Raw genomic sequence first — 24,423 nt, 5'->3', positions numbered from 1 at the left:
TGCAAGTGGGGGGGGGGGGGGGGGGGGGGGGGTGGAGTAAAAGAAAAAGAAGAGAGGGAAAAAAAAAAAAAAAAAAAAAAAAAAAAAAAAAAAAACAAAACAACAAAAAAAAAAAAAAAACCAAAAAAAAAAAAAAAAAAAAAAAAAAAAAATTCACAAAAAACCCACAAAAGAGAAGAAAAAAACCCCCACATTTTATATTAAACAAAAAAAAAAAAACCCCAGCCCGCGCCAAAAAAAATTAATTTTTTTTTAATAACCAAAAAAAACCTCTATTTAAAAAAACCAACCAAAAAAAAAAAATAAAAAAATTTTTTTCAAAAAAAAACCCAAAAAAAAAAAATTAAAAACAAAAAAAAATTTTTTATCATCCCCCCCATTTAAAAGCCGGAGGACCCCCCTGGGGCTAAAGTACATAATTTAAAGGTTGTTGTTGTTGTTTTTGTTGTTGTTGGGTAACCCTGAGTCAGAGATGGACAGCATCCCATCCAGGGGGGAGTATAAAAATACTCCTAGTCGCTTCATGCTACGAAAACCGAGATGTCGAGCTCCAGCCTTAAGGGCCACTAGGCTCGACTTGACCATATAAAACCTTGACGTGCAAGTTATTAAAGGAAGCTTGCTAGGAAAGACTATAATTTTCTAAATATTTTAAAAATTCTAAACCAATTTTTAGAATAACCTTTTTTGTTAGTTTCAGACTGCAAGAGAAATTCTGTAAATTAGTTGTTTTGATTTTGCAGTATATAGTTTACCAGTTATAACTTGATACTAGCAAGAAAAAGTGAGAAATTGTAAGGCTTGTGTTCACAGTGGGCTTGATGAAATTTTTAAATTGCAGGGGAATATGGTTTTTATGTACTGGTAGTATTTTTAGCTCTAGCCTATTATGTGTAAGAATAAAATGGCACTAGTTTAGATGGAGTGGAGGGTAGGAGAAGCCAACTCCTTAAGTCTGTTTTGCTTGGTATAAAGTATGTAACATATTAAAAGAAATAAAAGAAATAATGAATAAAACATTGCCAAGGCAGTGTGAAAAAAAAAATGCTCTTTGTATAATTCTTTGACTGCACTAAACTATACCAATATTACAATAGATCGGTTTTTACTTGAGTGTCGAAAGTAAATTGCGTTTGCTTTGGTTTTGAATTACTACGCTTAGTGATTGGCTAAAAAATCTCGTGCCACTTTCTTAGCCAATCAGAAGTAAAACCAAAACCAATCGTGACTAGCTCGCGCATGTTTTCCGGCGCTTCGTGCCAGCTACATGTATTTGCTTCGAGTTTTGATTGGTTCACTGGATTGTCTGTGTCCTTTGTGATTGGCCAGAGTAATTACTTTGGTTTTGGTTTTACGATACTCAATTGAAAACTGCTCTAATAAACTATTGATAAATCATCAATTAATTCCAAGCTGACACTGGTACAAAAATGATGCCTTGTAGACGACCTACAATCATTGACAAAACGTTGGCGCAGTTGCAGTTTTTCTTGTAACATTAAAAAGTTAAGTAATTTCCCCACTCCCCATTTGCAATGTTGCTTAGCATGCAAAAACATAATGCCTGCAATTACTGCTTACTTTTGCTCACAAACTGAAACGCACTGCACGGGGAGTTTAGGCACATTGTACTATCCAACATTGAAACGGGGGGAGGGGGTGGCCCGGGGGGGGGGTCTCCCTTGTGGCCTTTGGTTGTGCCGCCTGTGGGTGGTTGGGTTCTCGGTCTTTGGGTTCTTTTGCTCCTTTGGCTGTTTCCGTGTTCCTTGTGGGTCCTTTCTTTGCTTCGCCAGCTACGAAGATCCTTCCTGGTTTTCTGTTCGGTTTGGCGTTTGGATTTGTGTCTGCCTTGCGCGGTTGCGTTGTTGGGGTGTCTTTCTGGGCCTGGGTTCCGCTCCTTTGGGTCGGGTTGCCGGCCCCCTTCCGGGGCGGGGGGGGGGGTGGGTGGGCCAACCACTTTTGTCAATGATTGTAGGTCTTTGCAGATTGCCCACCACAGGTAAGTTGAGTTTTTAATCAATATTAAATATCCGACGTAGCAAGGAACAAGGAACTTAAGACCTGAATCTGTTCATGAGTCAAACGCACTAACAATTAGGACACCATGCCTCCCTAGCAACTGACTCCCTCCATTCCCACCCCCCCCCCCCCCCAAAAAAAAAAAACATGTTTTCTCAAATTTACCCATCAATTCAAACTTTTCTGATGAACATGCTTGTCCAAGGCTCTCAAACGGAACTCTCAATATTACTGCCACAATAAAAAGTATAACTAAGCTATGCTATTTTAAAATTAGTTAAACATCCGTACCGTTATAACGTGCATGGCAAATAAAAGTCTTGAACAAAAATTTAAAAAAATCTGTGCTCGGTAAAAAAATTACCTTCCAGTTCCTGTATACTTTTGTTGAGTTCGGATGGTCAGTTCTTTGCTTTATCTAAATCGACTTAAATAAAAATGCCTTTGCATAAATACATGTATAGAAGAAACATACCAGTGCTTGACGACCTCCGATACAATCTATAAATTTCGGTAGGTGCCGAAATTATATTAGAACATGCCAGGGATTATAGTATCCTTGTAACCTTTCCCCAACCATTTTTACTCTCGCCTAACACAATTTAGGGTGTTTTTGCTAAGAACATGTCGGCAGGCGAAGCGAGCTGGCGAAAACATCCAAGAATCTGAAAATGTCCGTTTCTTCTTCTGTAATCAGTTCGTGCAGCTCTCCGTACAGCTTGAGCTTGGGTTACCTGTGGAAAAAGCGAGTCCAGTCGTTTGTGAGCCCGCGTTCCTTACCCATTGGGAGGAGTATTGCAACCAGGGGTGGGGAGGGAGCCTAGCATATGGTGAGTCACATTTATCGATCATATCACAGGTAGCCCAAGCTCCTAAAGGAGCCGTCAACATATAGACCACATATGACATTGCGTAATAACGTTATTATAAGGGTTTGTATGGGAATTTACCGATCGTAAAAAATAATTCAAAATAGAGGAAAAATATCCAATAAAATCGACTTACCTATCCTCTTCTATGCATATGTTGTGTTTCTATGCCGTTTGGGGGCGATTTGAAGCCATTTCAGTGGGTTTTAGGTTCGCTGGTTTTCTCTCTCTATAGAACAAACCCCCCAAAAAAAAAAAAAAAAAAAAAAAAAAAAAAAAAAAAAAAAAAAATTTAATAAAAATTTTCCTCTATTTTAATTATTTTTTACGATCGGTAAATTCCCATACAAACCCTTATAATAACGTTATTACGCAATGTCAAATGTGGTCTATATGTTGACGGCTCCTTTAGGAGCTTGGGCTACCTGTGATCATATAGCCTGCCCCTACTCCCCCTCAAACCCCACTCGGGAGCCTGTTCGCAGGCTACGATAATAAATCACGGTACACTGAATTTCACCCGCCTTCTCTAGTTGATTTCTCCAGAGAAGACGGCTGAAATTCAAGTTTTGATGGCCACATTCTCGCCGACCCTCCGCTTCGTTGGGAGTACCCTCGGGCGTTGAAATTAATATGCAGTCAAGTTTCCAGCTCACGTGAGAAGTCAACTTGTTCATTTCAATTCTCGTGCGGCGAGGAGATGCATGCGCCAGTCGATTTCAGCCTACGCAAGAGTCGCTGAGCTTTGTGAACATACGGCGATAGATCTTTCATAAGCTTCAGTTCGTTGTAAACTGCGCCTGACAAAAGAAATTCTGGATTTATCATATGTAAGGTGAGAACACGCACCAGATTGCGGGGCCGAATATGTGTGAAATTTTACATCCCGAGGGGAGCATACACAACAGTACATCATGCTCAACAACAAGCGACTGGTCGCAAACAAGCGATTCGTCTACGGATTGTAACGAAAAAAGGCCGTCTACTTCGGAAGAACCGTCGATCGAAAACTATGGATTAAAAGGCGCGAGAGAATACCCTGAATCATCTCGAGCTCGTTTTCACTATCGCAGACATCATCACCATCATTCAAAATCGCTCAAAAAGAAAGATTCTGTTTTCCTGTCAAATATGGACAGATATCACAGAACTGCCGCAGTGTTACGGTGCTCGGGACTTCTTCAAATCTCTCAAAGTATTTCCGAACTGCTTCGAAACAATGAAACGATACAAACCGAGATCGACAAGCTTCGACAAATAACGAAAGAACACAGCATACAGTTGCAGAGACAAATGGAAAAGACTGAAAAGAAGCTTGAAAAGGAAAGCGAGACGAGTGGCGTGTACAACGAGGAAGGCCAAAAACTGCTCGCTAAACTCTCTCAATCGTTACTTTAATAACTGGCACTGACATATTCCTTGAACTTTAATAACATGAGATCGTATTCAGTACTCGTCCGTGTAGTTCCACACGTTTTGTTTTTGTGTTGGCCCATTTTGTTTTTGTGTAGGCACGCAAAGCGTGCATAATAAGCCATCAGATTGTTTTGGGGGAAGGGCGGAAATGAGATATTGCCCACCTGATGGCAGGTGATTCCGAGACATTGACTTCTACACACCATCAGAAAAAGGTGTGCTATAAATAATTTTTTGAGGGAGAAAAGTAATGAGGAAAATAAACAGGGGGGAGGTACCCTAGGGAATAGAAAACCAGGAGAAAATGTATTCTGGGGAATAGTTAACCAGGGGGAAAAGAAACCCTGGGAAATAGAAAACCAGGGAAAAGGAACCGGGGAAAACAAAACAATGGGAAACAACTTTTCTCCTACACACCACCAGTGAAATATTGTGCTGTAAATAATTTTTTGAGGGTGAAAAATAATGAGGAAAAAAATAGGGAATAGAAAACCTGCAGGGGAAAAGAAACCTTAAGGAATAGAAAGCCAGGGAAAAAGAAACCCTGGGAATAGAAAGCCAGGTGAAAAGAAATATGAGGGTATGGATGAAGAATTATTTATACTGTATAATTACATATGTACAGTATATCTGGTAGGAAAAAATTGAGTAATTTGCCTGTTACGTTTTACAATGTACATTTTTTTAAGAAAAAAAATAAACAATTTACATTTGTCTTTCTTTCTCTGTAGCTCTGTATTTGTTAATGAGGGATGATCAAAATCTGGCAATATTTTGTAGTATCTAAATTCCACTTTCAGTGCAACGGTGGTTAAAATATTAATTCAGTTCCAGACTCTCGCGGGTATCCCATTTTCTATCGTCACAGGCATCGTCACGTGCGTTTGTAGAAATGGAGCAGAGCAGCACGTGAAATAAATCAAGCAATCACCAAGATGCGTGCGCGGCAGCAAGTCATGATCACGCGAAGGTCTAACCCACCTGGCATACTACATGCTAGAAAACAAGGATCCCTGAGGTCGCGTTAACAACTTGTTGATCTTCAAGCACAGTTTAAAGTTTCGACGTATCCTTTGCCAAAATGAAATCGAAATCGCAGCACAAAGGTGCACATTCGGCTGCAGAAGACTGCAGTTTACACGACGCTTTTGCCTCAAAAGATCCGAGTGAGCATGCTCGCCGAACTCGTTTACTTGATAGATGTAAAAGAACGCTTAATGGACCCAGACGAAGCGAGATAAATGGAACAAAGAACGGTGACGACCGATTTAATAGAACTGTCGCAGCGCTTTATTCTGCTGGCTTGCTGGAAATCGCCACTCAAACCTCAAAACTCTGTGAGGAAAACAACAGACTACAGAAAGAAATCGACCAGCTGGAACAAGCGACTCACACTTTTAGCAGAACATTGCAAGAAAAAAGATTTGCACGGAAACAGACCCCAGAAGCAAACATAGTTATTCACTAAACATTGAGGACATCGCTTTTAAGTTTGTACGTTAAATCTACAGACATGCCGTTATCCTTACAAAAATTGTAACCTTCCAAAGGTAGCGGGACGCGAATCAGAGGCGGCTGTATTCGCAGGCTATTCCAAAGGCGGGGTAGACAGAGCCCGAAAGCCTAACATTTTCACTGTGGAGCCAGGAGCCCCAAAATATTTCTGCTTGGAGCCCTAACAATATTTTGTTGCTATATCTTATTTGAAAATGATTAAAGATTATATTGTGTATTGTTGCTCATATCTTCACTGCGCTATGCCATCCCCCTCCCCTGCTGTACGCAGCGGGGTACTCAAGTGCAGGATTTTAGGGGCACGGTGGAAGCGGTAAAAATAGCGGACGGATATAAAATCATGGCGTTAAATGCATGAATGGATCTGAGCCATTTTTAGAGAAACCGCTTACCCGGACTGTAAGCCTCGGAGCCAGGTAGGCCCGCTTTGGTCCACTCGTGTGCTTTTTCAGCCTTTACAAGGTAGGGGTTGGTGGGGTTTGAAGCAAGGCAAAGGTGTACCTTTGAATGCTCCAAAAGAGGAAAGGCGAAAATTTTTCGACCCGCGGGCACTGGCGTAACATATTCTGGATTTTAGGCACAATAATACTTATAAATTGTCGGTTTTACTTGCATGCCGTTTTGTGTCTGCTAAAACAATGATTAGATCAGCTAACTCCCGTTTTCTATGCATGACAGCAACGGCTTTGTGTCATAATTTCTGACAGAAACGCTCACTCTCTCACAGGCACAGTAGAAAACAGTTAACATTGTAAATAAAAAGTAAAAAACATAAAAGTTCAAAATTAAAGACGAGTGATATAAAAGTTTTTATTTTATTTTATTTTGTCTGAGTTGCAATGCCATTTTTTTGTCATGTTTTACGAAACATCGCATTATTGTCATCACGGCGAGGCAAGCTTGTCTGGTGTTTATAAATAATATATTATACTACTTAAAACTGTTTTAACAAGTTCCTAACAGTGAGGATAAAACAAGAGTTACCGGTACTTACATTTAAAACTGATACGAATAATTAATACGAATAATTCAGCCCGCAGGCATTAAACTCGGTTCTCGAAGGTTTATTCGAAGATTTTAATGTAACTTCAGAAAAAAATTGGCCTTCGCTAACACACATAAAATTTAAACCAAATGGTTGCATATACTCTTTCTATTTTAATTTTGTCCAGATGTGTATGGATCGTCACAAATCGCACGTATTGTCGTATTTAGTCAAACGCGTATCCATAATTAATGATTCTATTTATCTTTTTTTTTTTAAAAAAAAATAAAAAGGTCCCAATAAAACGCTAAAAATACTTTTTGCCTTTTGACCACAAAAATAAGCCTTATTTATTTGCTGTTTAATTGTGTAGATTTTTGTCGGCTTGCAAGCGAAAAAAGTGTTCTGCATTTATAATCTACCGGACGCTTTGCATGCCCAATGAACAAACCAGAAAAGCAGGTTTTAATCACACGCGCGCGAAAGTCGCGCCAACAATACAAATGTGCGAATTTCATTCAGTCGCGCGATTACGTTCAAAATGGCGAAGAGTGTCAGGTCTCTGAGATCAAAACTTCTTTTTAACGCACCATCGCCAAATGCTGTTCGATCGTTGCTATTCTTAACAAGATGCAGTAGTCACAGCGTTGCTGAAGTTTCTAGGACAACTACAATTTCACCCGAACAGGGTCAGATCGCCGCCAGTTCAGAGCAAACGCATCGCGGTTTCAGCTTCAACGACGGTAAAAATGCGTTCCGATCGAAAACTTCTTGGGAAATTATTCGAGCGTTAGCGATCTTTAGACTATGCTCCTTCGACTTTCTGGTGAACAGAAACAGAGAGGTTAGTAAACGTTATTTTAAGATTTTCTACTACCTGTTAAATTACGTAAGGATCTCGCTAGCGTCGCGCCGAAGTCCGGGGCCGAAGTTTCCGAAGTTTTTATAAGTTAACTTAAATAGGAATAATAATTTACCAAAGAACATCTGACAATGACTTACGTAACATTTCAAGCTAAAGACGTTGATAATTAAAATTTAGGAAAAAGTCGTCATGGTTTAGGATACATTTCCACAAATATTCGTGTATTCTAATCTTGCAGTATATAAGCTTGCCTTCGCGCCAGGAAATTATAAACTTAAGTTGTTTAATGTTTATTGTTTACAAACTTTCGCACATACTTGGAGTTGGACCATTCATTTCACGGTTTAGAGTATTGAAGTTGTTGTAAGTTTTAAATACGTTGTTTTCTTCCACTTGTATAATAACTCAGACGAATTGATTTTCCGCTACGCAAAGATCTGTCTCGATTTCTTGATTACGACACAGCCATAAGCTATCAAAGTGCATGCGATTAGCAAAGTACGAGGAAGTTAATTATCTTACATGAATATTTCGTTCGTTTTGACCGTTTTCTCATTTTGGATTGTTTATTTGGGAAGAAAAAATGTTCCAAATGTCGTTTTACTATCCGTTTTGAGATCGGTTGGTACACTGAATAAACAATTTCAGTTTGTGTTGCAAATCGAATGCGAGAAACTGTTGCACAATTTTCGCTCGTCGCCAAAAATGCTAATTTAATTCGTCTAGCCGTCTATAGTTAGGGACTACACACTAAAAAGATTGTCATTTTTCCCACCAGTTGTCTTATTTTATGCCTGCTTCACATCCTCAAAATAATAATTACAATATATTTTCATAATACTGTCCTAAAGTTATCCATTTATAAATGCCATGATGCGCCTTCCCAGATCCATCCCACCTTATTAAATTTTAAAATAAACCCGTTCGGCCGCATGAATGATCAAAAGCAAGCATTTTAAATGACGTTTTCTTCAGCAAAAGCAGAATTTCTTTTCTGTATTTATAGTTTGGTTTCTACCTGGTTTGCTGTGGTTTGGGTTTTGTTTACGGAAATTAATCTGAACCAAATATATGTTCTTTGTGAACATGAGGAAGTACAGTGTACATGTATCTCTAGTTTCAGTTCCTTCCCCGTGAAAGTGGTTATAAAAACTAGTCTAGAGTGTCTGAACCACATTTACTATGTTATTTCTGATACGATTTCTAACAAGATTACTGGTGATTCCAAAATCTTTCAGGAAATCATGCTGATAACAGCATGGGTTTGGAGATAAGTAGGTCAAGCTTTACAACTGTGGTCATTCCTTGTGGAATTTTGCACGCCCCCAAACACGCCCCCAGACACAGGAATTTTGCCCCCTCACGTATTGTTAAACACATATTCTTCCTTTAGAGCTGGCTGATTGTAGGGAAACCTACAAATATCCCAAATTACTTGATTATATTTTTAGCTTGCATATTTTCATTTTGTATCCTTCAGTAGTTAATTTATTTTTGTGTCTAATAGGTCACACGTAGTAATTTCACCCTACACATAAATCCATCTGTGTATACTGTTACTAATCTAATGAAGTAGTGGCGGTCTGAATTTTGTTTTTGTTTCATAATTTCCATAATACTTTTCTTAATTACAAACATTTTCGTAAAGGGCATATAGGCCTGTTGAAATCAATTCGTTAACTGTCAATTTTTATTAATACAGTCAACTCCTACTATAACAGACACCTTTGGGACTCCACTGGCAATGAAAGGTCGTGGAAGTACGACTCCCGCTCAAACGCCTGGAAACATTTTTCTATCTCTGGCACATTTTACATTTTACATTTTAAATTATCGTTTGCACTAATTATATGCGCTACACAGTCATTTATTCCCAAAATTTTGTTTTCGAGATTTCAATGTTACCATCCGTACTATAACGACACCTTTGGGACATAACAACCCGTTATTTATAAATAGTTTGGTTTTTGTAATAGAGAAAGTCTGTAATAGCAGGATTCATATTCTAATCAGTAATAAGGTGTTATTTGCAAGGAGCTCAACTCCTGACCATAATAACAGGGTGTCCATAATACTGAGGTGTCCCCAATTGCAAGTCAGGGGTTGACTGTAGTTTTCGGTTTTTTATTGATTTAGTAACTGATTATACTGGCTTCTATCCTAAAACCATTTAGAGGGTCTACTAAACTCCGGTGGTCTCAGTTTAAACTATTTTGTGCCTCCGTCGGGGCCTTTTTTCTGGGGGTCTCGGTCTCGCGATGATGTGGTCTGGGCACATGGTGGTCTGCGACTGAATGCCCCCTATATAGCCCTAAACTGTCTTATAATTAGATTATAAATAACATTGATGTGGGAGAATTTTGTTTTAATCTTAGCTGCTCCATCTTGGCCAAAAAGTTCTCGGCAAGCATTTGTTCAGAAGATTAATGAAAGCTTCTTTCTATGGTCATTTTGTGGCTGGCGAAGATCAAGAGGCAATCAAGCCCGTTATTTCAAATTTAGAAAAGTTTGGAGTTGGTGCAATTTTGGATTATTCTGTAGAGGAGGACTTGTCAGAAAATGAAACTAAAGGTCACATGGGCAGAAATCAGGACGAATCAATGGACCCGGCTGATGAGCACGCCCAGTACAAACCCCATATTGAGTTTGCCGACAGAAGGAAAGGAGTAGTCAGTGCCAGGACGTATTTCTATGAAGGCGAGGAGGAGTGCGACAAGAGAGTTAACACATTTCTGAAATGCATTGATGCAGCAGGTATTCATGTTTATAAAAAAACAATGTGTCAGTGTTAATTTATTTAAATGTACATTTTATTGTTGTTTGGTTGTGAACAGGGATAGAACCATCCTGCTAACTTAACATCCTAAATGGTGGTCTTTCAACGCTGGAATCCTGATTTCTTGAATCTCTCTTTAACTCGCACCAGAAGTCATTTCTCTTAGATTTGCTTCCCTCACTGAAACACTACAAATTTACCCCTAATTTCTTGAACTCCTAAATTCTTGAAACAATTTATGTTTGCCTTGGAGGTTCAAAAATCAGGATTCCAATTTTCCCTTTGTCATTTGAATTATAATAATGAGACATGGGGTTGGTATACCTGCCAACTCTCACGCCTTAGGCGTGAGTCTCACGCCTGCGAGTTGAAAACTTCAATCTCACGCCAACTCACGCTTACTAACCAATTTCTCACGCCTAGTTGAAAAATGTGAGTTATTACAACCATAACTGACACACTTTCCAGAAAAATGTCAACTCAAGCCAATGCGAGAAACGAAAACTCCGTGTAAAATGAGTAAATGACGATACTTTTTCCAAAGATCTCAGAGTTTTGACAAGAAATGCATTAAAAAAACATTGTGTTTAGCAAAACACGTCCTGGGACTGGAACCGGGATACTGTCGGAACATCTTTGGAATACTCCGGACGGCTTCGGACATGCTCGTGTCGTCTTCGGAAATCCTGACACTCTCAGGAAAAAATCTCACGCCTTTGACCCAGAAACAGTTGGCAGGTATAGGTTGGGGCTGGTGAGGTACATTGTGCCTAAAATATGCTATGTGAGATCGCCGAGGTGTGGTGGCCTTATAAATAATGGTTAGTTTGCTGGACTTGGATGAAGAAGTCGGGGTTTGAACCCTGGCCAGAATTGTGTTCTTGGGCAAGATATTTTACTCCTTTTTAGTGCAGAATGCACTATTGTGATGGTTTGGTGGGTTGGCGTCTGCTAAACCCCTAAACCACTAAACCGCTAACGCGGTGTAAACTTTTAATCTCCAATTAATTAATTAATATCAATTAATTAATTATTTCTCTAAAGGGGGGAGGGGATGGAGAGCACCTGACCGTGTGCCCTTGGTAAAACGGGGAGTATATTTACGATACTTACAATTGAAGAACTCAAGGTATATATTTGTTTCAGAAAGCACTATGCTCTCCTTGTGGTACAATTCTTTCTGGAACAAAATACTTTGTGCTACACGCATGCGCAGATCAGTCTACATCACGAACATTGCGTGTTTCTTCTGCAGAAGGATTTGTGCAGACTCCGTGGCGCCAAGTTAAAACAACAAATTAATTGAATTAGACACTAAGGCGTCATAGCAGTTCATGTGAAATAATTCTTCATATGGCACCGCTGTTTTCTTAGAAAAGGTGATCTAGCATCTCATAATTAATTGATAATATCTGTGTTATAATCAATGTCGCCTTGTTTGCAGAAAATAAATCACGTTACCATATAATCATCTTACATCCGTTTTCGACAAAAACAAAAGTCTAATGTTACATATTTTTGACAAAAACAAAAGTATCTCGTTTGCTGTTTCAATATCAAACTGAAATTCAAGCTATCGAAAATTAAAATAACAGGAACGTGTTAAGAAATTTTGAATTAAAGCCTAACGTGATGTGCTTTTCAATGCGGTAGAATTCCTGTAGAGTCAGTGGCGTTAATTTAATTAGACATAAAAGGCATCACAAAGATCTGCGAGAAAAACAACAGTATCATGTTACATCCGTCACTTCCTTTCCTTTGATTTGTTCTCCATCGGTTGAACTAACCTCCGTTTTATTTTGTAAAATCTCTGCCTCTTTAGTGTTTGAACGTGCTTTCGTGACGGTTCCGACATTTCTTGAAAAAAATCTTCACATTACGTGCTTCTCGGCTTCATGCTTGAGTGAGCGTGTGACGTGTTCACCAGACCGTGGCGAGAACATGATCTGGCGCACGAAATGCTTTAGCGACAATTTCGGGAAAAAAGCTGCAATTTTAGCGACAATTTCGGGGGGAAAAGTCGCAATTTTGACATTTTATGCTTTGTAATTCATAGTTTTTCCTCTCTGCTCGTGCACTGTTCTCAAAATTTGTAATTTTTTAGGTCTTTTTCTAAATGCTGAAGGGGACAATGCGGTATGATTCTTGTAGAATCTGTGGCGTTAATTTAATTAGACGTAAACGCATCATAGCAATCTAAGAGAAAAACAAAGGTATCATGTTACAAACCTTTGCACGAAAAGCACAAATATCACGTTTGCTGCTTCAATAGTCTTTTATAAAACCAAGTTAGCGAAAGTTTACATAAAAAACAACGGGTTTAAATGATTGAAAACTTTCTTTACTAAAAAATTGTGCTCTTAGAATGTCAACTAATCGCCCGCTTGTGTGACGTTTCAATTACGGCATTCTTTTTCCCAGATGTAGGTTGTCACGTGATTTAAATGTTTGCTACATTTCTTACGATCTAATCCGCCATTTTGGAGAGTGGAAGGAGGTAGGACAGCTCGACTGATCTGCTGATTAGGTCGTGTAAAAGAAACATTAACGAGTGTTGCAGAGTTCACGTTTATGCTGAACACTGCTTATCTGCATCTCGAGCTCACTTACTTACAATAGGCACTACGCGTTAGCAAGCGCCCACACTAAATTGAATTATTATTATTCGGTCAATTGATTTGCCATATTGCATTCTGCACTAACCTTTGAGTCTCTGAGTTTTTACATTTTTTGGCACGGTAATAAACAAATTAATAGGGAAGCCTCAACCAAGTGGCCAATACTGCCAGAGCTTATCCGGGAGCATTAAGTGGCTAGGAATATTTCTACTCCCCCCTGGATGGGATGCTAGTCCATCACAGGGTATCCCCCAAGCATTATTTTGCTGGTACCCATTTATACACCTGGGTTGAGAGAGGCACTATGAGAGTTAAGAATCTTGTCCAAGAACACGACACAGCAACCCCGGCCAGGGCTCGAACCTGGGGCCTGTTCGATCCGGAGTCTGGTGTGCTAACCATTAAGCCACTGCTCCTACCACAATAAACAAAACAGTTACAGCACTGTAAAACCTGATCTTTCATTTTGCACAACTAAGCAGTGTTGACAACTGACGTATTGTTGGAACTACTCTGCTTGATGTTTGCTTCGAGTAAAGTTACAAATTTACAATTTTTAGTAAGTTTTAAGAAGGCTACGTTTGAATTGTTTAAAGATACATACATTAGTCAAACATTAAGATCATTTTACTTTTTAGTTAATTCTTTTATATCAATTTCGTCAATTTAGAGTAATTTTTACCTTGTTTTTATGTTATAGCGTATTTTAAACTAAATTTTGTAATTTTAGATTGTTAGATTTTTAGCATTATTTTTAGTTCTTGATTGTATTTTATATTAGAGGGCCACTGGTTTGTCAGTTTCTTACTGTTATGTGTTCACCCTCTATAAATAAAGTTGATTATTATTATTATTATTATAATTATTATAAATTCAAATTTGCACAAGCAAGTTCCGGTTGTGCTTGGGTAATATTAATTTTAAATTTTATGATAATCACATCTAGGAGCTGCATCTAAGGATGGCTTTGCTGCAATCAAGGTGACCGCTTTGGGAAGGCCACAGATACTTGTAAGTAAATTATAATTCATCCATGGCTTTTGCTTCTAGCTACATGTACCTTTATTTAGACAATTGGAGGCTCCTTTATATAGTGTAGCGATGTGTTAAGTCTGGGGCTAGCTAATGAAATTTTCTGTTGGGCTTGCAGATTTTATAAACAAGCAAAAATTGTGTGTTTCCTCGTAAAAAAAAGAAATATTAAAATTAATTATTATTAGTTTTAATATCTCACATTCTGAATTATTATAAAGACAATCAGTTGACTTAAATTGAACAATGTCACTGATAGTAAATGAAGAAGCGTTCTCAAGTTGAATACTCGGAAAAAAGATTTTCCGAGTTCCCCCAACGGGAGTCGAACCCATGACCTTCACTGATTACTTGTTATATCCTTATTTTTTATTTCTAACAGATGAGAATCTCAGAAATCCTGAATCAGACACAATATTTCTTTGATCACTTGGCCTCTGACTCTGTCAAGATGAACAAGATTGGAAACATTGTTGCCAGGGACAAGTTCTTTGAAGGCCTGGAAAGGCTTGGGGTATGATAAGGAATAATATAATAATAATAATAATAAGAACTTTATTTAAGTGTCTAGTCTTCTAGCTAGCCTTAAGCTTACTAATCGGGGACACTGTTTAAACTAAAATATAATATAAGTACAAAAACGATTCTGGTCTATTTACATTAAATTATGCTACATTTTCCAACACTCTTTGTAAAAATATTTGTATTCAAATCTAAGATTTAATTCACTGTAATGTTCATGTGACAAAATGTTATTGTCTTTAGCTAGCCATAATAAAGTTCCCCCAGCCACCTATTAGGCCCCTTCTGAACAGGAAAACACTGTTACCATGGTAACCATAAAGTTCCAATTTAGAAGCCAAAAATTTTGTTATTATTTTTGGGTAGGCACTTCTTTCTTGTGGTCAGTCTATTTTTCCAAAAAAGGCATCCATAATGTTTTTATATATTATCCATACTTTCACTTGTTTTAACTGAAACAATGACACGTCATGTAGTTAAATATTAGTAAAACATCATTTGTTTATTTGTAGGTTGAAATGAGCCCAGAAGAAGCCAACAGAATATTTGACTTGATTGACACCAACAAGTCAGGGTAAAGTGAACTCCAGAATACCTACTCCATTACTCTAATTAATTACATACTAGTTATGCAACGCTTTCGAGTGGTATACTATGGAATATCCCACGAGTCACTTGAATTTTCTCGGTATACACACGAGCCTTTAGGCGAGTGTGTATGCCAAGAAAATACAAGTGACAAGTGGGATATTCCATAGTATACCACGAGAAAGTGTTGTGTAACTATTTTATACCATGCCATAGAAAATACGCTTACTTAATTTCGTCGAGAATACAGTCGCAGCGCACTATGGGAAGGTTGGGTTGAATACCGTCGAATATACAACGGCTTTCCTGTATTCTGATTGGCTGTATTTTCTATGGCATGGTATAAAAGATGTTACAACACTTGCTAATTTTGCATTCACTCTGCTCAAGCTTGCAAGATCAAAGTTGGTTGTTAACAATTATTATAAATTAAAATGTTAATTTAATTTCCAATTCCAGTGATATTGATGTCATAGAATGGCATGAATTTCTCACACCACAGCTGAAGTGGTCACAGCTATTCAAAGCTAAACCACAGGGAGATGTAAGTACCCAGTAATTCAACATTTTCGTTATGTACAAAATAAGACTGCTATAAGTTGCATTTCTTTACATGTTTTTTTTTTTTCCTAAGAGAAGCATTCTCGTCCCCAGAGTCACTTCTTCCTCTTAGGCGGCTGAGCCTGGGGCACAAGAAACAATTTCAAGTGGCTCTGGGGACACATGGGATTTTACTATGGTTGATTTGATTGGCTTGACTTAAGGAGGCTCGATGTAGTTTTTTAAGCCGAAGGGTGGTTGTTTTGAAAATTAAAATTATCTAGGAAGCCAATGTTCGATTTTTGCCAAAATACACCATAATGATCAAATATGACCAAATTTTAATTTTTTACTCGTCACTTTGTCACAAAGGTTACCATAGCAACCATTGACGTTTTCTTTTGTTCTCAAACAAGCTTGGTTTTCTCGAAATCTAGACTGACACTTGGTATTCATTTTTTGATATGTTCAATTTCAGTAGATTTACTACCTGTGCTCAAAATTTTAGGAAAATCTGTAAGAGCGTTTTAGAGTAAATCAAGAATGAAGTTTTTGGTATTTTCTTATAATTTCTTACAATCGGCAGTCGATATATTTTAACAAATTAACGCAAAAAGTCTTTCGCTTTTAGTTAATGGTCTTTGATGGTGTAAGTATTTATATCTCAGTGAGAGAAACTGTGCTCAAATAATACGAAACAATTTTAAGGCGCCTATTTTATATTAAAACGGTGTTTTTCTGAAAATTTCATTCTTGATTTACTTGAAAACGCTCTTACAGATTTTTCTAAAATTTCGTCAACAGTTAGTCAATCTACTAAACTTTAACATATCAAAAAATAAACACCAAGTGTCAGTCTAGATTTCGAGAAAATCAAGCTTGTTTGAGAACAAAAGAAAACGTCAATCGTTGCTATGGTAACCATTGTGACTAAGTGACGGGTAAAAAATTAAAATTTGGTCACATTTGATCATTATGGTGTATTTTGGCAAAAATGGAACATTGGCTTCCTAGGTAATTTTAATTTTCAAAACAACCACCCTTAGTCTAAAAAAACTACATCGAGCCTCCTTAAATTCTTTTTGTTAAAAAACTAGCCAATCAAATCATGTGTCCCCAGGGCCAAGTGACCCAGGCTCAGATGGCTTAGTGGGACAAGCGGCTCTGGGGACAAGAATGTGAGAGAAGTACATGTAGACAGGTGTATATTTACCAGTAAAGTTTCTGAACTGGTGTAATTAGCATTACAACATTAGTTACTGACATTGAATTAATTGACACTGCAAACAATAAGTAATGCTTAAAATTAATGGCTATGACAGATGTCACTTTATTCATGCTACATCTTGATTTCCTTTACGCTGTGATTTTTATTTTCAGGAGAAGACAGGAAGGCCAATTATTTCGGTTCTTAAAGACGAGGAACTTCATCAAATGGAAAACATGGCAGAACGGCTGTCAACTCTTGCTGAGGTGAAGATAAGAAAAAAACTGTTCTTAAATTAATATTGGCTGTCACAAGTTTACAATATTTAATGTTAAAGATGAATTCCAGTCCGTACTGCGCAATCTCGGCTGCAATGTTTATGTGAGCCCACACGAAGGGAATGTTTACAAGCAAAACTAAAAATTCCGCGACAAACTTACCTTTTTCTTCATTATAAACGCCAGATATCCTTGCAGAACAAATAATAACGAGTAGAAGAACCTTGACGCTATTTCAAACCGACGTTTCAGCTCATCTGAAATTCTTGAACGAAACGAACTGTAATGGCGGACTAAAAAACGTCATGTATGCTGTCACCGAAGTGTAACGTTTCGACGAATTCAAAACAAGAACGTAAACAAACCCAGAGTCTGCGCAGTACGGATTGGAAATAAGCTTTAAGGGCTGTGCTTTTATCAAGGGCCATGAGTGCTTAAAAAAAGAGAAATTATTGAACCTAAGCGTTAGCTGTCCTGAAGACAAACTTTAATAAAAAACTGAAGAGTAAACCAGACATCAGTTTATTTTGAGGAAGGGGTGGCTATGTTGTGGTTCAATTTTATATATTTGGTTTAAAATTTTTCAAACCAGTTTGATTTTTATTTTTCATTGTTTCATGTTCATTATCATAATTTGAAACAAAGGGAAATAAAAATCAAACTGGTTTGAAAAATTTTAAACCAAAGATAAAATTAAACCACAACATGTACAGCTATATCCAAATTCAACGATCAAAAGGGGTGATTAATTGAGGAAGGGTGCTCAATTAAGGATGGGTCAGCTAATTCAAGAAATCAATGGTATTTTTTAATGAATAATAATTTTAATTAAAAAATATTAGAAAGTATTGTTATTTATGACAACATCTCTGTTTATTTTAGCATGCTGTAAAGAGAGGTGTCAGGCTTATGGTAGATGCTGAGCAGACATATTTTCAACCTGCCATAAGACATCTAACTTTAGACTTGATGCGGCAGTTTAATAAGGACTCTCCACTTGTGCTTAACACATACCAGTGCTACTTAAGGGTAAGTGCTGCCAGAATTTGTGTTTTTAAGTGCTACCATGACCAGTAATTTCCCTGCAGGTTGTTTATCCATGTGGGAGGCACGCAGGTGTCGCCTATAATAATAAAGATATTTTAGCAGGGAGCCCACGTCACAAAAAGGTGGTTTTCAGTGGGGCCCTGCATAAAATAAATAACAAATATGATAAAAATGGTTAAAAAGTGAATATTAAAAATAGAAGATGAAAAAGTTAAATTTTAAAAAATGAATATAAGAAATTAAAAAACTTATCAAATACTTCTAATATGTCTTTTAAAAGTTAAAATGTCAAATGCGCTTTTTGCTTTGTCGGGTAAAATGTTCCATTCGTGAGCAGCTTGATTAATAAAACGGTTCTGGCCCCAGGAGCGACATGACTTGGGCCTACAAATGTCATTTCGTCCATGAGCCTTTTTTTTTCTGGAGCAGAAAACCCACATTTTAGTCCCTAGAGTGCTAACCATTAAGATCCTGGAAATTTCAATTGGAAAGCAAATGGAATAGTGGCTTCGCAGATTTTTCGGGCCTAATATACTAGCATTATGGGTGTGAGATGCATGCAGAGAGCTACGTAGCTGTAGCTCTTTGCACACATTGCAGGCCTATCATACCAGTATTATAGGCATGCAATGTGTGCAGACAACTATGTACCTTAAGCCCTTTGCACACATTGCAGGCCTATCATACCAGTTTTATAGGCATGCAATGTGTGCAGAGAGCTTTGTGGCTGTAGTCCTTTGCACACATCGCGGGCCTATCATACCAGTATTATAGGCATGCAATGTGTGCAGAGACCTATGTAGCTGTAGCCCTTTGCACACCTTTTGCAGGCCTATAATACTAGCATAATGGGCATGCAATGCATGCAGACTATGTAGCTGTAACACTTTGTATAAATTGCAGTCCTTTCATACCAACAATGTAGCTGATTAGTAAATAATAAAGATGGTAAATTTCAAGCTCGGTGATAAATAGACTTAGTGAAGAATTTATTCAACATGACATGAGCGTGGGACAAAGAAAAAATCTGAGTCCCCGACGGGAATCGAACCCCATGGCCTCCCAGATACCGATTGGGCGCTCTAACCAACTGAGCTACGAGAGACTCGTTGATTATTTGTTCTCAACTCCCGATAACTCAAACCTTAAATTTCATTTTCCCTTGAAGGTTCGAGTTATCGGGAGTTGACTGTATAATCTGTTAAGTTAACACCTCATTTTCTCCCAGGACACCTACACTAAAATCCAGACAGACATGGAGCTAGCAAGACGTGAAGGTTACATGTTTGGCGCAAAACTGGTCAGAGGTGCCTACATGGAACAAGAACGGCTACGAGCAAGCACTTTAGGCTATGCAGATCCTATCCACCAAAGCTACAAGGCAACCAGTAAATGTTTTGATGAAGTTATGAATGCTGTGCTGGAGGAAACCAAGAGAGGAAATGCTAATGTTCTTGTCGCAACTCACAATGAGAATTCCATCCAGGTGGCTATTAAGAGGTATGTTGGATTGAGACAAGGTGAAACATTTCCTCTAAGAGAAACTCCCTCTAAGCATTATTGCGGTTTTCAGTGAAATGCAAACTTTGAAATTCAATTCTCAACCAACAGTTTATGCTTTTTGCTGCCGTCAATCATCTTAGCGGACCTCTCAGGAAACAGAAGTTCACTTCATTCTGGTCAAAAGGTCACGTTTGTCAGTTGTGATTGGTTGATTTCGATCCATTAATTGTTTGTTTCTGTTTTTCATAGTTCGTTGGCTGTTGCCATAATTATGATTGACGGCAGCGAAAAGCACATTCGGTAGTTGGATTTTGAATTCCAGAGTTCGCATTTCACTGAAAACCGCAATAAGGTTTTGAGGCTTAACAACAGTGTTTACATTTTAGACCAGTTGTTACCTTCATGATTGTTTATGTTTGCAAATTATTTGTTCAACAGGATGCACGAATTGGGAATCTCACCACAGGAAAGGAAGGTTTTCTTTGGACAACTTTTGGGAATGTCTGATCCAATCTCATTTACATTAGGTATGCAATAAAATTGAATGGAAGTAATTATTATAGAAATACTTTTTTGTTAAACCTTTTGACAACTCTGATAACAAACTTAAGGTTCTACTGTGACTGCTTCATCCTCTTCATGTATACCCTGTATGGTTAGTATATAAGGTTGCTGTGTCTCAGCTATAGACACGGACACAATTTTTCTATCCACCCCTGAGGTAGACTGTCCACAGCCTCTCGATTTCTCAACGCAAAAAGCAAACCTTGCTTCTTGCATTTTGCACTGGCGTTCAGTTCTCTCGCCATTCTCACTGCGCACTCGTCGATCGAAAAAACATGAAAAAATAGGGGGCTGTGGACAGTCTACCCCTGAGGTGTAAAAATGAGAACTTGGGAATTGTTAGGGCCTATTTACCGTACATGGTAGGACTTTGTTGCAGGCGACAATCTTAAGACAGGCCTATGACACACATTGTGCAGTGTAAAAAATCAAACCTACAACTTGTTTACACGGGATTTGTCATGTGTCAATGGTCCTAAGACATGTTGTAGGCCTGTCGTAAGCTTGTCGCATGCAAAAGTCAAACTCTGTAAATCGGCCTTTAAAGTGCTGGCAAAAGGCTGGGTTTATGACCTGATGGAATATAGCATCCCATCCAGAAAGACTTCAGCAGTATCACTTCAAGTCATGATCTCCTCGTTCAGTCCCTCCCTAGCCTAGTGTTAAGATAATTGTAGTAACCATCATAGGTAGTAAATATAATTTTGTTTCCTTTTCAACCAGGTAACGAGGGATACGCTGTATATAAGTATGTTCCATTTGGACCTGTAGAAGATGTTCTGCCATACCTCTCCCGACGAGCCATGGAAAACAAGGGTCTTCTTAAAGGGGTACTTAAAGAGAGGGTTCTTCTGTGGGGAGAGCTGAAAAGGAGGTTCCGTGAGGGAGAGCTCATGCACAACCCTGCAATGGTGGAAGTTGGTTCTTCATAAAGCAAGTGGTACTAGCATATTTTCTTGCTGTAATACTAGGCACTTGTAAAAACTCCCATTCTTTCTGTGAACAGAGCACCACTGAATGTTCACATGGTGACAATACTTGGAAAGTCTTTGAGTTATTGGTGAGGAAACCCACAGTAAAATTCCATGAAATACCAAGCAATTTAAAAGGCCTTCATAAAAAGCCTTTACAGAAGGGTTACACTCTACAATTTTTGTGAGACTTGTAGTCTACAAAAATAATTTTAATGTCTGAATGAGAAATACCACTTACACACAATGAATGGGTAGTTTAGGGTGTCCAAATAATAGTCGAGTGCCCTCTTATTTGCATTAAACTAGTGACTTAAAATTTTAAAGCTTTTTTAAAACATGTGATTTCAATTATAAAAATTATTTTGGTTAATTTGAATCAAACTATGTTTGAGATCTTTTGATTACTCAATCGTCCTTATCCTATTTAATAAGCCAGTAGGCTAATTAAAGGAAAATTCAATCCAACTTTAATTTAATAACTTTATTCAAACACAATGTGCATTTTTAAAGTGCTACTATGATCAAAATTTCACCCCTTGAAATTTTAGGTGTTTCATTGAGTATTTAACGAAAGATTTAAAATGGCGTTTTCCGTTTTCAAATATCTTTTTTAGTTCCAGAGATATTTAAGCTTAAAAAATTCGTAAAATATGCAAATTAGAGGATTGATGACGTCATCTACTCAACCCAATTTTATTGCAAGTACAAAAATTGAGTTTTCTCAGTCATTTTGATGCAGAGACTGATGAAACTTGGCAGACTAATAGTTCTGCAGGTGATACACTTACACACTTTATAAAATTATGTTACCATGGCAACTAACTCTTTTCCAGTCCCCACCAATTTGCTTTTAATGTTTTAGAATTTTTCAGTTTGGAAAAATGAAACCCAGCCAAGACGCCTGCCTAATCCATTCATATGCTTGCCAGGGCACGCATGTAAAGTATCATCGGCAAATATCGAAAAGAAATGCCAGAATTGGCCAGAAAAGCCTTTAGCATCGAGGGATCTGGAACCTAGTTTGTTGCCATGGCAACCAAATTGTTAAGTTCATATTGTGAAACGCAACTAGCAAAGTGTTACTGCAAAAAATCAGAGAGTTCTGATACAAATTGGCTGAGATATCACTATCTTTATATTTGATCAAAATTTGGTTGAGTCTATGACGTCACAACTTTGCTAATTTGCATATTTTAAAAACTTTAATATCTCTGGAAAGGAAAGAGATATTTGAAAACTGTAAACGGCATTTTTCTCCTCATATAGAGTTCTTGATAATATTTTAAAACGGCCACGAAAGGAAACAGTCGAATTTCATCGCAGTAGCACTTTAAGGTTCAAGAAAACTTTTTTCCTGGAAACAATGTAGTTCAATCTATAATGGGGAAATTATTTTTATTGCTATGACAGTCAAGGGTTAATTATTTAGTACTACCACAGTATTAGCAAAGAACTAGTAGGAACATGATTTAATTTTGTGAAAAATAGCAAATTAATCTTTTCGTTCTTCTGTGGGAATCATTTTTCATTAATTAGAATATGGGAAGACTTAAAGAATTGTTTATGAGGGTTGCAGAAATTGTCTGGCCCAGGTTCAACGTTAGTTTCTTTTAATTGTACTTTTACAGTAATGCAAAGACAAAAATTATTTTTGTGTGCAATTTTGAAGCTGTTGTTTTGTATTTATTGTACATAATGCAATATGTCTTAGAATTATTTCAAGGTTTTCGTCATTTATTTGAAACAAATCTGTGTGGATTGGAGTGTTAAAAATTGTGCTAAATTTCACACAACTGGAGTCAAATATTGTGGTATTTCCTGATAAATGTAACAGTGGATATGTTAGAATTATTTGCTAACAGAAAATGAAGACTAGTCGAATGTTTACAATTCTTGGTTTAAACTGGATTTTTGTTAGCAAACTTATTACAGGGGTATATATTTAAATATTGAATTAAAAACAGCATTTCCTTTGAGGGAAAGAGCTGAGGTGGGGCAAGGATAAATAATGAATTCAAATTGGGAAAATTATAACTTTTTGTATCAAAGTAATTCTGAATTTTTTGTAATAATAATTTTTCCAGATTTGATTTGAAATAATTTGGTCTACAATTAGTCAATAGTATTGTAAGAATTCTATACTTAAAGCACCCTGTTTTAATTGGGAAGAAAACTGAATTGTAAATAATTTTGAATTGTTTATGTTGCTGGCAACAGAATGGTTGAATAAATTGTACCTACTACAGCTGACTTGGTCTTTTATTTTCTTAGCTGTTTAAGCCGGCCGAACACTAGAGCATCTAGCTGAGCTAACTGCCTTGATTGCCCCTGACTTGGTCTGTATTATTTTCTTAGCTGTTTAAGCCGGCCGAACACTAGAGCATCTAGCTAAGCTAACGCCTTGATTGTCCCTGACTTGGTCTGTATTATTTTCTTAGCTGTTTAAGCCGGCCGAACACTAGAGCATCTAGCTAAGCTAACGCCTTGATTGCCCCTGACTTGGTCTGAATTATTTTCTTAGCTGTTTAAGCCGGCCGAACACTAGAGCATCTAGCTAAGCTAACGCCTTGATTGTCCCTGACTTGGTCTGTATTATTTTCTTAGCTGTTTAAGCTGGCCGAACACTAGAGCATCTAGCTAAGCTAACGCCTTGATTGCCCCTGACTTGGTCTGTATTATTTTCTTAGCTGTTTAAGCCGGCCGAACACTAGAGCATCTAGCTAAGCTAACGCCTTGATTGCCCCTGACTTGGTCTGTATTATTTTCTTAGCTGTTTAAGCCGGCCGAACACTAGAGCATCTAGCTGAGCTAACTGCCTTGATTGCCCCTGACTCTGTATTATTTTCTTAGCTGTTTAAGCCGGCAGCATACTAGACCACCTAACTGAGCTAACGCCTCTCGTGCCCGTTTGCTCAGCATATTTCTCTCGTGTGCGGACATTTTTTGTGAGAATTTTACCTCGTGAGGCCTTGAGGAAAATATCTTTCATGTTTGATATTTTTTGCCTTGAGAGGAAAAATCCTCAATTGTGTGGGCGATGTGAGCTACTTGCTCAGCCAGCAATATCAACTGACCAATAAACACATGCAGAATGCTCACATGATT

At 37.7% G+C, this 24,423-nt stretch overlaps 1 protein-coding gene across 2 annotated transcripts; it reads left to right on the top strand.

The window, feature by feature from the left end:
- Positions 1–7,305: 7,305 nt before the first annotated feature.
- Positions 7,306–23,563, top strand: LOC144646085 (proline dehydrogenase 1, mitochondrial-like). 2 transcript variants are annotated; one of them, XM_078505609.1, is made up of 13 exons: positions 7,306–7,648; positions 10,045–10,423; positions 14,010–14,074; positions 14,478–14,609; positions 15,130–15,191; positions 15,665–15,749; positions 17,126–17,218; positions 18,113–18,259; positions 19,506–19,777; positions 20,219–20,307; positions 21,068–21,389; positions 21,421–21,827; positions 22,654–23,563. In XM_078505609.1, exons 1-11 carry the CDS (start codon positions 7,346–7,348, stop codon positions 21,274–21,276), a joined length of 1,836 nt encoding a protein of 611 aa, XP_078361735.1. In that variant the 5' UTR covers positions 7,306–7,345; the 3' UTR covers positions 21,277–21,389; positions 21,421–21,827; positions 22,654–23,563. The 2 variants fall into 2 exon arrangements, with proteins under 2 accessions (XP_078361735.1, XP_078361734.1); XM_078505608.1 differs by having other exon boundaries at positions 21,068–21,827.
- The last annotated feature ends 860 nt before the right edge of the window (positions 23,564–24,423 follow it).

Source organism: Oculina patagonica, chromosome 3 (genome assembly GCF_052425735.1).
Source record: "Oculina patagonica isolate OP01 chromosome 3, crgOcupat, whole genome shotgun sequence".
In the NCBI taxonomy this organism is placed as follows: Eukaryota; Metazoa; Cnidaria; class Anthozoa; order Scleractinia; family Oculinidae; genus Oculina; species Oculina patagonica.
The sequence above is the reverse complement of the archived record's forward strand: the minus strand, read 5'-3'. Positions and strand labels throughout refer to the sequence as shown.